Genomic DNA, 17,323 nt, shown 5'->3' with positions numbered 1-17,323 from the left:
GGTGCTACTAAACATTAAAAACAGCAAATATGGCGGAATGTCAGCTTTAATTTACTGTTTTAATAATATTTTTAAATTAAATATGTTGAATGTTTCCATTTTTGTGAGTTTTTGAAAATGCCATTGCTTTGAGGGGGCGGGCATAATTTTTTTCCGGGTTGAGGAGCTTGGTGGGGTCAAAGTGCATCATTCGCTGTCACCTTGTAAATCTGCACTGTCCCCCAGGGCTTGGCATGAATACTACATCGTTTTCATGCGGAATTGCGACATTGTTCGACTGGAGACGGGCCCATATAAATGCAAACTTGAAATTTTTCGTATTCTCGGAGAGGCACCATGTAAACGGCCCCCTAATCCTGATTTCAAAAATCTCAAACTTCCTGCTTTAATGTTACTTCATTTTTTGATTTGTTGTTGTGTTTTTTTTAAAGTTTTTTTTGTTATGTGATTTTTCATTGTGTTTTTATCATTTGTTGTCTTGTTATATGATTTGGCATTTTGTTTTTTATTTATTTATTTTTGTTATGTTATGTTATGTTATTTGCCATTGTGTTTTTTGATTTGCTGTTGTGTTTAGCACTTCAGGGCCACCGTACAAACATGATCCTATAGGTGAAAAACTGTTGAATAATTTCATAATCGATTAGTTTTGGGTTAATCAATTAACCTCGACAGCCCTATTTCAAATCATCTTTATGGATTCAAACAAAGGGAGATACTCTTAGTCTGTTCCAGCTTCCCCTCAAATATTTTTCTAACATTTTACAAACCACAAAATAGCACTATTTACATTACATTACCATGTTTTAAAATAAAAAATAAAAAAAAGTGTAATTTATGTGAGACCCTCGTGGATGTGAAAGTGTGGCTTCATTGAATTCTGTTGGAAAATGCCACAGGCTTCAAGTGTTCCAATCAATAAATGAAATAAACAAGTCATACATTTTATGAACAGGCAGGAGTTTGTGAAACAACATGGCAATGTTCTTACTAGCAAGCCATCAAAGAAGGAAAGTAGCGCTGTTTCCCAATTACCCAAATGGGGAAAACCTCCAGCTCCACAAACAACCTCATTGTCAACTGTAGGTCATGCAAGTCCCAATACTAAGAGGTTAAATGCTACTCATTTGATTCGCATTTAAAAAGAAAAAAAACTCAACTACTTGGAATTCGTGTTCATATCGTGGAATTTGGCTGCTAGGCTGTAAAAGTTTGTAAAAAGCTGTGATTGGGTTCCGTGGAAAGAAGTAATGTGTTTTAGCACAGAGGATGTGCGTTGATGATTTGGATGAATGTTGGACAAAAGTACTGGGACTCCTCAAAGGACTTTTTCCGCTATTCTAGGAAAATTTTGGATTTTTGTCAATGCAAACAGGATTAGATTATGAATTCTATCAAAAAGTCGTAAGACTGCATGCCTGAAAAACAAAACAAAAGACAAAGTAAGCCACCCCCCCCTTTGAAATGGTCCTTTTTGTGGTTTTGGGTAATTTCCAAATATGAATACTGAGGGTGTAATGGGTCACATGGATGCAGGAGCGCTGGAAGCCATTTCGGTCCAAATTCCTCATGCTCACGCCTTTTCTGCATACAAGTCGTGGACAATGGCAGTACACACGCATGCTGGATAGTTTACATACTACTACCATGAGCTGATTTTCAGGGGTGGGCCAGGAGGGCCAGGCCACCCCTGGTGGCCGAAAACTGTGATTCCATGTAATTGACTTTCCTATACAGTATATGATTTTAAAATGAAAACTTCTGGTAAAATATAGTCTATAAAAGTTGTACAGCAATTAAACAAAAAACAAAAATGAATGAAATGAACAAAAAAAGATATTTTATATTGGGTCAAAATTATTTTTCAAACAGATTATGTGACTAGCACCTTAGGCGGTCAGTTGCTTTGCTCAGCAAAAACCACCCGAGGACCGAAAAGGCAAGATGTGTATACGTAATTTTTTTCAAACCCAAGCTTTCAAAAGCGACAACAACTACTGAGCAAGAACCAAGGATTGAAAATGTGGACCATGAAACGCTAAAGACCAATGGTGAGCAGAGTTTCAATTTGTCCCACTAAAAATGCTAATTGTACAACAGAGCCACCACCGGTGTCTTGCCAATGTAGTTACCCTCGTCAAAAATTGTGTCCCCTGGCCGCAGGACGCCGCACAAACACATTAGTTATGAGGGTTGTGGACTTAAACAATTAATTGAAGCCAGAAAAGAACCACTGTTATATATTCTGGACATTGACATTTACCAAACAGGAGAAACATTGCCTTTTTTAACGTTCAGTACGTATGTTATGGTATACGACAGAAAAATTCGTTTGTTTGTTTTTTGATGGATGTGCCATGTTTTAAAACCTCGTAGATAACTACATCACCAAAACAGGGAAATCAAGCAAATCAATGAACTGCAGTGGCTCCACCCAGACCGGGGTAACTATAGTGGCACGACACCGGTGGGCGTATCCTAGTCAATGGATGACGATGTTGGCCAAAAGTATGTAAGAAAAAGTAAGCAGCCAAGAATGATGGGAAACCAAAAAAATGCTCATTTTCAACTTATTATTACAAATATTCTTGTAAGTTAATTTTATTGCTGACACTGCATTTCGGGGTCATCAACATATTGTGCCCCCCATGCTCCAAAAGTCAAACTCTGCCTATGACTACTACTACTAGGCTACTACCAAGACGGCATTCTATTTCACCTTCAGTGTGTGTTGGAGAATTTTTTTAATAGAAATAAAAGCGCCCATGTATTATAATGCAAATCTCCGCAGCTAAACGGCGCAAAGACACATGAACACATTTGAAAACTAAAACCGGGACTTATTTTTAACCCCCCTTTTTCAAAACACTAAATTAAATTGCACAAAAATGTCTAACGGCGCTCTGCACGCGGCAGCTCAACAGCAACAACAAACAATAATATCGCTAAAATGCAAACATGTCTGAAAGTTGTATGAAAAAGTATCTGAACCTTTTGGAATTTCTCACATTTCTGCGTAAAATTACCATCAAATGTGATCTGATCTTTGTCAAAATCACACAGATGTAAAAACAGTGTCTGCTTTAACTAAAACCACCCAAACATTTATAGATTTTCATATTTTAATGAGGATAGCATGCAAACAATGACAGAAGGGGAAAATAAGTAAGTGAACCCTCTGCCTAAGAAGACTTAAAGAGAAATTAAAACCAATTTTTACCAAACAATTTAAGTTAGGTGTGTGCCCAATCACTGATGTGTGGTTTATAGCTGCCCTGCACACTATAAAACACACACCTGGTAAGAATTGTCTTAATGAGAAGCATTGTCTGATGTGCATCATGGCTCGGTAAAAAGAGCTGTCTGAAGACCTGCGATCAAGGATTGTTGATTTGTATACAGCTGGGAAAGGATACAAAACCATCTGTAAAAGTCTGGATGTTCATTAATCGGCAGTCAGAGAAGTTGTCTACAAATGGAGAGAGTTTGGCACTGTTACGTCTTTCCCAAGGAGAGGCCGTCCACCAAAGATGATGCCAAGAGTTCAGCGCAGAGAAGTAAAGACTAACAGAAATCACTGGCAAAGTCCAATATCTCTGTGCACACATCAACTATATGTAAAACTATGGCCAAGAATGGTGTTCATGGGAGGACTCCAGGGAGGAAGCCACTCCTGCCTAAAATAAATTGTTGCTCTTTTAATGTGGACACTCCACAGAAGTTTTGGCAAAATATTTTGTGGACTGATGAAACCAAAGTTTAATTATTTGGGAGTAACACACGACGTCATGTGTGGAGAAAAAATGGAACATCTCATCGACATCAACACCTCATCCCCACCGTGAAGCATGGTGGAGGTGGCACCATGATTTGGGGCTATTTTGCTGCCTCAGGGCCTGGACAACTTGCAATCATTAATGGAAGAATGAATTCAAACGTTTATCAGGCTGTTGTGCAGGAAAACCTGAGGCCCCAAAACACAGATGTAGATCAACTTCAGAATGGTTTCAGATAAACAAAATACACTAAAGTGGCCAAGTCGAAGTCCAGACTTGAACCCCATTGAGCTGCTGTGGCCTTGAGATGACCTAAAGAAAGTGATTCATGCCAGACATCCCAGGAATCCGACTGAACTACAGCAGTTTTGTAGAGAAGAATGATTAGTCCTGATCGATGTGCCAGACTGATATGCAGCTACAGGAAGCGTCTGGTTGAAGTTATTGCTGCCAAAGGAGGGGCAACAAAATATTAAATGTGATGGTTCGCTTACTTATTTTCCCCCCTCTGTGATTGTTTTCATACTATCCTCATTAAAATATGAAAACCTATGAAAGTTTGGGTGGTTTTAGTTAAAGCAGACACTGTTTTTTCATCTGTGTGATTCTGACAAAGATCAGATCACATTTGATGGTGATTTTATGCATAAATGTGATAAATTCCAAAAGGTTAAGATATTGTTTCATACCACTGTACCTATTTGAAGACCCAAAGGACAATCATCTTCATTTTCAACCTCAAATTCAATTTTAGAAAATGTTGCTGTTTCTTGTCAAGAAAAAAAAAACAGCAAATCGTTTTTGTACCATGTTAACAATGACTCTGTCAACAGTTTACTTTTTCATTCCAATGACGCCTTATTCAACTTGGCCCAGTAGAAAGCAAGGTGTCAGGTGGTGTTGTTAAAAAAAAATTAAAAAAAACATTTTTGAACGTATAATATTTAATCCCCAAAGTTAAATACACTATTATTTCCATTTTTTATTTCTTTTTTTGTTTTTGTTTTTTTTGTCAAAAACAATCTACCAAAACGTTTTTTTTTCTGCCCAACACAGATGCTTTTAAACCAAAGCTTCAAAGCGCTGCATGCGTCAATCATTGTTTAACTTGTTAAACATTTGCTGTGGCAACTCATTGTGTGTAAGTGAGCTGTGGAGTGAGTGGACTCACTCAATATTGCATTTGATAAAGCCAAGCATTTTTCTACTACTTTATTCCTGTTTGAAAATAATTCGGTGGGAAAGTAAAATGTTTTCAACTTATCATAATTATTACATTTAAAGTGCTTAAAAACATTAATTTTTTTTTTTTTTTTTTTGAAAAACAATTTTACTATACATTGGGGAAAAAAGTGAAAAAACATGTCTTGTATGCAGCATTGTTAATCTTACTTTAAAAAAGTAATTAATTACAGTTACAAATGACTTCTCCCAAAAAGTAATTGAGTTAGTAATTCAATTACCTGAATTTAAGAGTAATTAGTTACTTGGCAAAGTAACTGTTTTAGTTTTCATGTTTTTTTCCCATTTAAAAAAACATACGTCACACTATGTGAAGTTCAAAGAGTTTTTGGGGTTTCAATATAATATTATTCTAACTCATAGAAACGTTCATCATTTAAGAACTACAAGTCTTTCTATCCGTGGATCCCTTTTATGTTTTTTGTCCCGGAAATGAACTGAATTGAACTGAAATAACATTTTAGTGTACTGTTATACCTCTAATGAATACTGGAATATTTTTCTTATTTGCCATCCAAAGACAGCTTCACATAGCATCATCACATTTGGTAGGCATGTCCACCCCACACTAAATGACATGAAGTCAACCACTTTAGTTTAAAAGCAACCATTTTTCACTAAAGATTAACTTTTGACTGAAATATATTTGTTTTAAGGGGGGGGGGGGGGTCAGCCCCTCAAACCAGTTTTTAATCTTCAAAATAAAATTTGGTAGGCTTGTCCTCAACTCATTATCTTCCAGGCCATGTAATGTATTATGTATAGTATTCCGCTGATTATGTGCAGTGGTAATTAAGGTAGATGCACAAAGCAGATGCAGGAAGCAGTAAAACACAGGAAGTTGCCATTTTACGTTGTTTGAAGTTTTTGGGGGGCAGGTCTTAGCAGGCATTTCCAGGGATAACTCATCGTTTTTAATCATTCAGCCCTTGGTGCAAGTTTACTGCAATAACAAATTGGTAAGCCTCTCCAGCATGTGTAGAATCTGTCATTTTGCAAGATGTGGGTCCTTTAGGGTGTTTTCAGGATCCTTCAAAGACAAAGACTCAGTAGTAGGAGTAGTCTGACTATTCATTCCCTCAAGCCGTTTCACTTAGAAACATGAAATTTGGTTCTCATTTCTATAAAGAGTAGACTCACAGAAAAGTCTGAAAACACAATGCCTGAGGAAATGTTTTGCCTTGAATGGGTCTCTTTTTTTTTATATACACACCCCTGTCTATCTTCTCATATAGGAAATGTTTCACGTCCACCCAGTGGTGGGTAGTTATATTTACTTGAGTAACTTTTTGAGAAAAATGTACTTCTAAGAGTAGTTTTACGAAGCCATAGTTTTTACTTTTACTTGAGTAGATTTGTGAAGAAAAAAATGCTACTCTTACGCCGCTTCATTGGGCAACACAAGAATCGTTATATAATCCCTCTTTATTCTACGTATTAGATTTATTGATTTTTGCCAGTGATGCCAAGAGTAGCTCGACCAATTTCACCAATGAGACATTGCAACAATAATCACATGACTCCATTACACCAATCTGACGCAAGCTTGTCGTTCTATCACGTGGCATCTTTAAAGCGCCGTGAAAAATGAAGTATTTGACATAGAGCGCTGCTCTCAACATGATTTGAAAGCATGGATTTTAACCTCTCTCCCAGTTTATATTTGGCATGAAAAACCACGAAAAAACGCAGATTAAGATGATTCTGCATGCTTTCGTCAAGCATTAAGTTTCTGATGTGAAAACAGTGATTTTTTAGCTGTTGAAAACACGTCAAAATTGTACTAAATTTAAAAAAAAATATTTAATCGATTTTATTCATAGATGATATGTTAAATATTACTATTGATCCTGAGAATATAGGTGATTATCTCTGCATTTGAGGATTTTTGTGCATCTCACGTGAAATCTGATAATTTTATAGCCATTTTAGTTTTTTTTTATACTTAGATAAAAAATAATTAATCGGAATTGTAGATAGATTATTGTTTGCATTATGTGCATTACGGTGATGTAACGTGGTGAAGAATGGGTCCACTTCAGGGGTACACTGACATGAATATGAACTGACATGAAAAAAATATGTGAAATAAAATCACACATCAGAATTTTTATGAGAGTACTTTGGTTCGAGTCTTGGTGTAGTCTCCTCAGATGTAGACCGGTCCTTGGTATCTCAGATTTGTTTTTGTTAACTTTTTTTCCCCAAATCACTATTATATTACAATGCTTTAGTTTGAGTCTAGAGGTGCTCCAGTGTCCTCCAGGAGTGCTCCCATTCTTGGATAGCTCCCTGTTTTTTTGATAAAGGGACTTGCACTACACAACAATCGTTACATAATCCCTCTTTATTGTACGTATTAGATTTATTTTTTTGTCAGCGATACCAAGAGTAGCTCGACCAATTTCACCAATCTGACGCAAGCTTGCCGTTCTATGATCACGCCAGCCCGTTCAATCACGTGGCATCTTTAAAGCGCCGTGAAAAATGAAGTATTTGACATAGAGCGCTGCTCTCAACATGACTTGAAAGCGCGGATTTTACCCTTTCTTTCAGTTTATATTAGGCATGAAAAACCATGAAAAAAAACGCAGATTAAGATGATTCTGCTTGCTTTCCTCAAATATTAAGTTTCTGATGTGAAAACTGAGTGATTTTTTAGCTGTTGAAAACGTCAAAATTGTACTAAATTTAAAAAATTGAAGTCGCTATTTTGGGCAAAAACTTCGTTGATATGTTAAATATTTGTATTGATCCTAAAAATATAGGTAAATATCTCTGCATTTGGGGATTTTTGTGCATCTCGCGTTAAATCTGATAATTTTATAGCCATTTTAGGTTTTGTTACACTTAGATAAAAAATAATTAATCGGGAATTTTATTAGGAAACGACTTTGATTTTTTTTTTATGCCGCTCATGGAGACTCATATTTGCCTAAGGGAGGTGCCTGTTTTGGTTTTAGGTCACTAGCGCCTTTGGTTTTGAAAACATTGAATTTTAAGTTTTTGAAAATAGGCCCCCTCATTTGGATTATTGTTTGCATTATGTGCATTAAGGTGATGTAACGTGGTGAAGAATGGGTCCACTTCAGGGGTACACTGACATGAACATGAACTGACAAAAAAAAAAAATATGTGAAATAAAATCACACATCAGAATTTTTATGAGAGTACTTTGGTTCGAGTCTTGGTGTAGTCTCCTCAGATGTAGACCGGTCCTTGGTATCTCAGATTTGTTTTTATTAATTTTTTTTCCCAAATCACTATTATAATACAATGCTTTAGTTTGAGTCTAGAGGTGCTCCAGTGTCCTCCAGGAGTGCACCCGTTCTTGGATAGCTTGTTTTTTTTTGATAAAGGGACTTGCACTTCAAAATGTTTCTTTAGTATTTTTTGAAAACAAAGGTTTGAATCGAACGTATATCACCTGAACCAATACACATGAAAGTTAGTGTAAGTCAAGACAGATTTGACAGATTGATCGTATAGCCTATTAATTAATTAGTTCCATATTTATAAGAAATGTAGCCCTGATGCCCGTTCAATAATCTGGTCTTATTAATGTCCCATCCCCAGCAAAAAGTGTACATCCAGGTTATGCTGTTATATTGTCCCAACCAATGCTAATACCAAACCTACACCCGTGTTTTAACTAATTCACAACCATTGACAGAAAATGACCGCTGCCAGCATTCTGAGTTTAAATGACCTATGTGTTCTTTTGGACATTTTCATCAAAAAGTATTGACCATGCAAAAACAAAGTTATGTTTCAATGTTTTCTCAAGCCTTTGATGACAATTACGGTGTCCATGACATCACTGGTAAATAGCTTCGTCCACATACACAAAATGAAAGAAGACATGAAAATGGTGAGAAGACAACAGCATTAATCAATATTAAAGCCAAATATTAATTTTCCAGCTCATTTATTGCTGAAAGTGGCACCTTCTTGGTTTAAATCCATTGCATGCATTCTGCTTCCTTATTACATAACCGTCCTAGCTAACTCTGACTGATATTACAGTCTGGCGGAAACATCCAACTGTGGTTATTTGTTAGGGGAAGAGACTGTATCTGGTAATGAAGAAAATAAAATTAATTCAAACATGGCATCCACATTTGTGTTGTTAATCTTACTTTAAAAAAGTAATTAGTTACAGTTACAAATTACTTTTCCCAAAACGTAATTGAGTTTGTAACTCAGTTACCTCATTGTAAGAGTAATTAGTTGCTCAGCAAAGTAACTGATGTTACTTTTCATGTTCTACACGTTATTACATTATACATGCTATAACATTTTTCACATCAAAGATGTTTATATTAAATGATTGAACTGATTTTTTTCATTAAAAAAACGTTGGTCACACTGTAATGGTGTACAAACTTTAACTTTCAAATGATGTGAGGGAAAAAAGCCTTTTGTTTTTCCTGTTGTATTGAACCTCCACCAAACTGTGACCCCCATACCAAGTTATGTACTGAACCGTGACTTGTGTGTATCCTCACACCCCTAAAATATATTAAGATATATTTTTAAATATGCAGGTGAGGCTCTGAATCTCCTGCCTCTCCTATCTTTGCTGTAGTTGTTTTGATTAAAAAACATAACACAAGGTTTATGGATATGTCATTCGTGAAAACCTTAATTAGATTACTCGCTACTGAAAAAAACAACACCATGTGCCGTTAGGAACGTTATTAAAAACACTTGTCCACATACAGCTTGTGAACATCACATTTTGGGTCATGTAGGTTGGACGCCACAATATTACAATGTGGTCCACATACTGTATGTAGAAGCCAGGCCTTAATTATGATTCATTAACAAAATATATGAAGAAAATATTAATAAAAAGTTAATAATGGTTAAATACTATTTTAACTCATTGCATAACTAATAACAATAGAAACCAATTCATTCGTTCTGTTGACGGCACTATATAGATGTCCAATCCATTTTGACAGGGAGGACTTGCAGCGAATGATTGCTCACTCCAAGTCAAAATAAATTAGACTTCTAGAGCTATCACTAGCCAATAGGTTAAATAAGTGCCCTTTAAAAGGTTAATAATATGACCTAACATTTACAGTGGGGCAAATAAGTATTTAGTCAACCACCAATTGTGCAAGTTCTCCTACTTGAAAAGATTAGAGAGGCCTGTAATTGTCAACATGGGTAAACCTAAACCATGAGAGACAGAATGTGGAAAAAAAACAAAATCGCATTGTTTGATTTTTAAAGAATTTAATTGCAAATCATGGTGGGAAAAAAATATTTGGTCAATACCGAAAGTTCATCTCAATACTTTGTTATGTACCCTTTGTTGGCAAAAACGGAGGCCAAACGTTTTCTGTAACTCTTCACAAGCTTTTCACACACTGTTGCTGGTATTTTGGCCCATTCCTCCATGCAGATCTCCTCTAGAGCAGTGATGTTTTGGGGCTGTCGTTGGGCAACACGGACTTTCAACTCCCTCCTCACCCCGTGGCGTCAAAATGATAACAAGAACGGTGAGCAAAAATCCCAGAACCACACGGGGGGATCTAGTGAATGACCTACAGAGAGCTGGGACCACAGTAACAAAGGCTACTATCAGTAACACAATGCACCGCCAGGGACTCAAATCCTGCACTGCCATATGTGTCGCCCTGCTGAAGTAAGTACACGTCCAGGCCCGTCTGCGGTTCGACAGAGATCATTTTGATGATCCAGAAGAGGACCGGGAGAATGTGTTATGGTCAGATGAAACCAAAATAGAAGTTTTTGGTAGAAACACAGGTTCTCGTGTTTGGAGGAGAAAGAATACTGAATTGCATCCGAAGAACACCATACCCACTGTGAAGCATGGGGGTGGAAGCTTCATGCTTTGCGGCTGTTTTTCTGCAAAGGGACCAGGACGACTGATCCGTGTAAAGGACAGAATGAATGGGGCCATGGATCGAGAGATTTTGAGTGAAAATCTCCTTCCATCAGCAAGAGCAGTGAAGATTAGACGTGGCTGGGTCTTTCAGCATGACAATGATCCCAAACACACAGCCAGGGCAACAAAGGAGTGGCTTCGTAAGAAGCATTTCAAGGTCCTGGAGTGGCCTAGCCAGTGTCCAGATCTCAACCCCAGTGAAAATCTGTGAAGGGAGTTGAAAGTCCGTGTTGCCCAACGACAGCCCCAAAACATCACTGTTATAGAGGATATCTGCATGGAGGAATGGGCCAAAATACCAGCAACAGTGTGTGAAAAGCTTGTGAAGAGTTACAGAAAACGTTTGGCCTCCATTATTGCCAACAAAGGGTACATAACAAAGTATTGAGATGAACTTTTGGTATTGACCAAATACTTATTACTTAAATTATTTAAAAATCAAATAATGTGATTTTCTGGGTTTTTTTCCCCACATTCTGTCTCTCATGGTTGAGGTTTACCAATGTTGACAATTACAGGCCTCGCTAATATTTTCAAGTGGGAGAACTTGCACAATTAGTGGTTGACTAAATACTTATTTGCCCCACTGTACATACCGTGCATTTATTTAGTCGGAGGTTGGAGGTACGGTTTTTATCATTGGAACTTCTTGAAAACAAGACCAAATTATGACCTTACAGTAGTTTACAGAAAAAAAATCTCAAATGTTACATGAGTTTGTTGGAGGTCATGTTCACACTCTGTGTCGAAACAAGAACCTTAATTGACCCCCCCACACACACACACGCACATAATTATGGCGAACCATGACTGTTTTGTGGTGCTTTAAAATGCTCGGAAGCCACAAGGAATTTTCCTCCAGTTGTCAGATCCCCACTAGTACTTACTGTATCTTTCTATCCACCGAAGCAGCCAACAGAAAAGGTCACCAAAGGGAATCGAGTCTATCTTGAAGCCTTGGCATCACTCCAACATGTACCAGATAATTCTCACATGTGTGCTCTCTCATCCATGCCTTTCCAGCTCACCCTAACACTCTGTTTGCAACCCCTCGTTCATTCACATCAAATGCATCTTTATTTTATTTTATTTTATTTTATTTATCAAACCTGGTCAAAATATCCGTGTTTCTAACGTCAGCCGACCTTGCTGCTCAAACAAAAGAGTTTACAAAGTGTGTGGGAGGAAGAGGAGAGCAGCTGCTGGAGCCAAAAATCACTACAACACGCCTACGGTTCACTAGTGTGCGTGCGCGTGTGTGTTAACTTTCACCTCATTTCACCACTGCATATTTTCTCACCACTCAGAGAATGAATGGATTGCATTTGAGTTGTAGTTTTCCAATATTTTCTTATTATTTTGATATACTTGATATTGATAAGTCATTTTATATACTGGAAATTGGATTAGTTCATTGACTGTCATTGACAGTAATTGATGTCCAATCCCTTTTAACTAAATACGTAGCATTTTAAGATTTTCAAAACATTATTATGTGTGTTTTTCCTCATATTTTTACTAATATAGGGGGGCTCACATTTTTTTTTACCCTTTAAACCTGTCCTGTTCAGTTGCTTGACACGGAGAATGGAAATCTGACTGTCCGATTGGTCTGAACAGTTTTAATGTATCACTTGGAAGTATGACATACTCCAGTTGTGATCATTCAACATTTTCCTTTACTAGTAGAAAGCAGCGAACAGAAAGGGGTTATGGGGGGACAAAAGAAAAGGAGAATGAGAGAGACAGAAGAAGCACAAACAGCAACAAGAAATACATTGAACGCCTAGACCAGGGGTCGGGAACGTTTTTGGCCGAGAGAGCCATGAACACCACATATTATTAAAAGTAATTCTGTGAGAGCCATACAATATGTTTAAAACTAAAAATACAAGTAATATGTGCATTTTATGTAATTTAAACACTTTGAAAGTACAATAAGTCTCTGAATTCTTTTTAAATAATAATTAGATAATATTACAATAGTTATTTTAATATGTTGTGTCCACAGAAAGATTCAGCCTATGTTTAAAATGTTTAATCTTATGTCGTTGTGTTTGTGCAAAATACATAAGTTTCAGTCTTAAAAGACTGTGGTACTCACGGTTTTAAACCAGTTGGGGGCAGTGTTGGCTTCTTGGCGTGCATGGGCAATAACTGTCTGCATTTGAGAGCGAATAAGAAAAGAGCCGTCTGTGCAGCAATGCGAGATGGACGTTGTTAAAAGTATTTTTTTTTTTCTTGTTTCAGGTGAGAAAAAGAGTGTAATTTGACTGTGTATATTAGCGGATTGCTTTATTTTTGTGATATGTATTGTGTGTTAATATAGTTCGGAAATATGTTGATCTTTAAGTATGTTTATGTATGACTGCAGATGTGTTCGAAATGGCGGGTGGACGACGAGTGAATGCTAGTCGTGTCTAAAATGCAGAAGTTAAATGACACACAAAAATTGTGTTTATTAATATTATTATATAAGAATTAGCATGTTAGAGCGAATAAGAAATGAGCCGTCTGTGTGCAGCAATGCGAGACGGACGTTGTTGTTTTTATCTTGTTTCAGCTGTACAAGAAAATGGAAATAAAACAAAATTAAATGTGTAGCAACAGACTGAAGCATTTCATCTCTGTCTGCACCACGCTACGGATGCATAGCTATTATTTAAACCAACTGCCAGACGCATCATCAGACTTTTGCGTTCTCCACTGCAGCACCTGTCCCGAATGTCGCCTGATCACTGGCTTGCCAAAGGAAAAAATGTGAGCGCCCTTTACTGGTTTCTAATTTTAACGCTTCCCCTGTAGCCCTTACGCCCGCCTGTTTTCCCCAAACTTCTAGCGCCCTCTCATTACAAAACGAAACTTTTTTTTTTAATTGAAGATTTGTCTGCGAGGCAGATGCAGCCGTCAAAAGAGCCATATCTGGCTCGTGAGCCATAGGTTTCTGACCCCTGGCCTAGACTATGAATATGTTGGTGCTATCATTAGTCAGTTGTATTTCCAGTTGACACCATGGAGGGCCTATTGACCAAGGAAAAAACAAGGGGCTGAGAGGCAGAAAGATAAGTGATTGGGAGGGGTGGAGTGTACACAAATCGGCCCTGTGAGGTGTAGAACACAGTATTTGTGTGAATCCCTTGTAAGTGTGAGTATGCTAGCATCCTATTCTATGTTATCTGATCTCTAATCCTGAAACCTGAGTTCCTGATTTTTTCTACTTGAGTGTGTCTCATTGCACCAACTTATGTGTGAATCCCATCAGACATGTGATAGTCCTGTAGACGAGTGGAAATGACGGCGATAACCACCCCAGGGACGCGGCCCTTCCCCAGCCAATCGCATGATGGGATTGCGTGGGTAGGGTAGTGCTGTGTATGCATTAAAATAGGAGACCCCGGCGTAAAGCAGTGTTGACTGGTGCATGGAGGTTCTACCCAGCCACCAGTCCCACCGCCCCTTGCCAAAGCTCACCCGTGGATATGATTTACGTCTGGTGCGTTAAAAGAGGTGCGAGAATGGCGGGGCCCACCGTGAGGAGGCAACTGTGATGTCACTCCCCCTAGCAGGCTCACATTCATATAAAGTATATAGTTGCAATACCGTAAAACTAAAAAAAATAAATTCATGTGAAAAATGATAAACGACATTAACATTATAGTTAGGGTTGAGCATCATTGAAATTGAACGATTCAGGTTCCAATTCCACATTTCGATTCCGGTTCCGAACGATTCTCAATTTCAATTCTTTTAAGAGGCAGGGTAAAAAAAAAATAGCTAGTATATTATTAATGTCTTAACTTCTCAATGATTTTTTAAAATTATATGAACTTCTCACAGGGCTATTTTTAACTTGTATTTAAATATCGATCTTTGAACGTGAATGTGATGAAGTTTCTTTGCACAGAAGTTCACTCTCACAAAGATGTTTAGTTTTCAAAAGCTCACGGAAAAAACATTGACACATATTCTTTTGCCACACATGTACCTTATTAGGGAGCTACGACGAAGCATTAGTATAAATTCTTGTATCGATTAGAATTTGATGATTTTTTAACACTGTTGATTTTAACGGAGGCGGCAACGCTCTACGTAAAGTACGTAGTTGCTTATGTAGGCTATACTGACTGAGAAGTCTACTGCTTTAAGATGGCGGCTGTTTACTAACGCCGGCGAGTCTGTCATTTCACATCTGGTTGTCTATACATGTGCTAACGCCATGTGATAACTACCGTAGCCTGATGTAATTGTACGATTTATTCTCATACTATTCGGTCCATCCATCCATTGTCTACTGCTTAATCCAGGGTCGAGTCGAGGGGGCAGCAGAAGACAGACGTAAGTTATTGTTTTACTTACCTGGTTCTGACTGGTTAGAGGACCGGCGCTGTGTGTCAAAACCGCAGCACTCAGCTATGCACTCAACACTTTTATTCCATGAAGCTGGCGGTGTTTAATCATATTAGTCGTGCAGCCACCTTTGCATGATATAGTTGTGTTGCAAATGTTGCACTGAGCTTACTGGTCTTTTTTTTTTTTTTTTGTAAAGTTGAGCAAAACTTTTGAGCGCCCCCGCACGGTGTCCATGGTTGTAATCAAGTTGCAATGCACAAACACACGCTTCAAGTGGCTTCTTCTTCGTGATTTTCTCTCAGCTCGACGGTCAGGTCATCGAAACATGGGATCGAAATCTAAAAATTCGAACGGTCCCGGGAGCATTGGAGTGTTAGAATCCCATCGATGCCCGATGTCCAACCCTAATTATAATTAGAGTGTGTATGCTGGGTTATGAATCAATGTACAAGCCCACAGCCTGTGTGCATGGGCTGGTCACAGTTTAGCACAGCAGCTAAATATTTGCTGCTGTTTTAAATTAACAAAGAAAAAACAAAACATATCTTTATCTCAAAATAGTTATGTATGTGTATTTTATTTAAAAATATGACTTAATAGAAACGTTTTCTTTTTACTTATTGTTAATGTGTCTTCTGCCGTCACTAGTAGCCACTGAGTTAATCACAGTAAAGACTTTATAAACTAGCTTTTTTTTTAAACTACCGATTGTCAAACAGTTTGCTGCTGCCCAATAACCAGCAGATGGCAGGGATGCACAGATATGAGCGCTACCTGGTTTATGAGCCCATGTGAGAGATTTTGGGGGAAAATGATGGAAAATATCACAAAACAACCCATCTTCTACTGCTGATTACTGAAGAACAGAATAAGATAGAATAAAAGGTTTTTATTTCCCCCTGGTGAACAAAGAATCAATTGAAGGACCTGACTTTTCTGTTCATCCTAAAAATTAGGCTGGCAATATTTCGCACGACATTATCAATGGGGTCCACGTCAGTCACGTGAGGACATTCTAGTGACATCACGAGACCAATGTGACATTGACACAAGTGCACACCCACAGAGATGGTCTCACCTGCAGTAACGTGGACGTCCGAGTACACATTCATCTGCTTTGCTCTTGTGTCTCCTCACATCAGCGCGGACGCCACGTGATCGGCGTTCCCGCCTCCCGGGACGTGGCCCACCTCCTCAGAATAGCCACACGCTCAAACTGGCTTGCCTCTTTCCATCCTTGCTTGCTTTATTCCTCGTCCCTGGCTGTCTTTTTCACGTCCACGCTCAAGTCCGTCCTTGCGCTGATCCGCCGCCTTCTTTTTCTTGGCGTGCCCTTCCCTGCAGGATAGTCCACTGGAGCATCATCAGCATCCCGGCTGCATCCTCCTCTTCGTCCTCATCCTCCTCTTCCTCCTCCACTACCTCGTGTAGTCCACTGCCGCCGCCCAGTGGTCACAGTTTTAATCTCTCCAGGACAAAATATGCGAGATAATCTGAAACCAGTCAAGTGCTATTGGAGTCCCTTTAAGGCTTTACCTGTCATATTTACCTGTTACATTTTACTTCTGGAAAACCAGACAAAACACAATTTTTAGCAAGTGCATTGGTATTTATTGATTTGGTTAAAAAAACTGCCTGAGGCAGGAAGTCATTTGACCAAGACATGATTGTAGAAAATAACGCGAGGCAACCAGTTAAATTTACAAACTGATGATTTGGGGTTGCTTCGCTTCCTCTGGCACTGGACTGCTTGACCGTGTGCATTGCATTATGAAGTCTGAAGACGACCAAAAAAATTTGTAGCATAATGTAGGGCCCAGTGTGAGAAAGCTGGGTCTCCCTCACAGGTCATGGGTCTTCCAGCAGGACAATGACCCAAAACACCCTTAAAAAAGCACTAGAAAACGGTTTGAGAGAAAGCACTGGAGACTTCTAAAGTGGCCAGGAATGAGTCCAGACCTGAATCCAGACCTGAATCCCATAGAACACCTGTGGAGAGATCTGAAAATGGCAGTTTGGAGAAGGCACCCTT

At 38.4% G+C, this 17,323-nt stretch overlaps 1 protein-coding gene across 1 annotated transcript in view; it reads right to left on the bottom strand.

Annotated features, from left to right (window-relative positions):
• Positions 1-16,665, bottom strand: part of bean1 (brain expressed, associated with NEDD4, 1) — a 79,259-nt gene extending 62,594 nt beyond the window's left edge. Inside the window, exon 1 of the mRNA XM_057847527.1 lies at positions 16,370-16,665. Coding sequence (XP_057703510.1) covers positions 16,370-16,403 — 34 coding nt within the window. The 5' untranslated portion in view covers positions 16,404-16,665. The remainder of the gene's footprint in view (positions 1-16,369) is intronic.
• Between the last annotated feature and the right edge of the window lie 658 nt (positions 16,666-17,323).

This window comes from Corythoichthys intestinalis, chromosome 10 (genome assembly GCF_030265065.1).
Source record: "Corythoichthys intestinalis isolate RoL2023-P3 chromosome 10, ASM3026506v1, whole genome shotgun sequence".
Taxonomy (NCBI): Eukaryota; Metazoa; Chordata; class Actinopteri; order Syngnathiformes; family Syngnathidae; genus Corythoichthys; species Corythoichthys intestinalis.
Note: the sequence above shows the minus strand (reverse complement) of the source record. Positions and strands in the feature narration are given on the sequence as shown.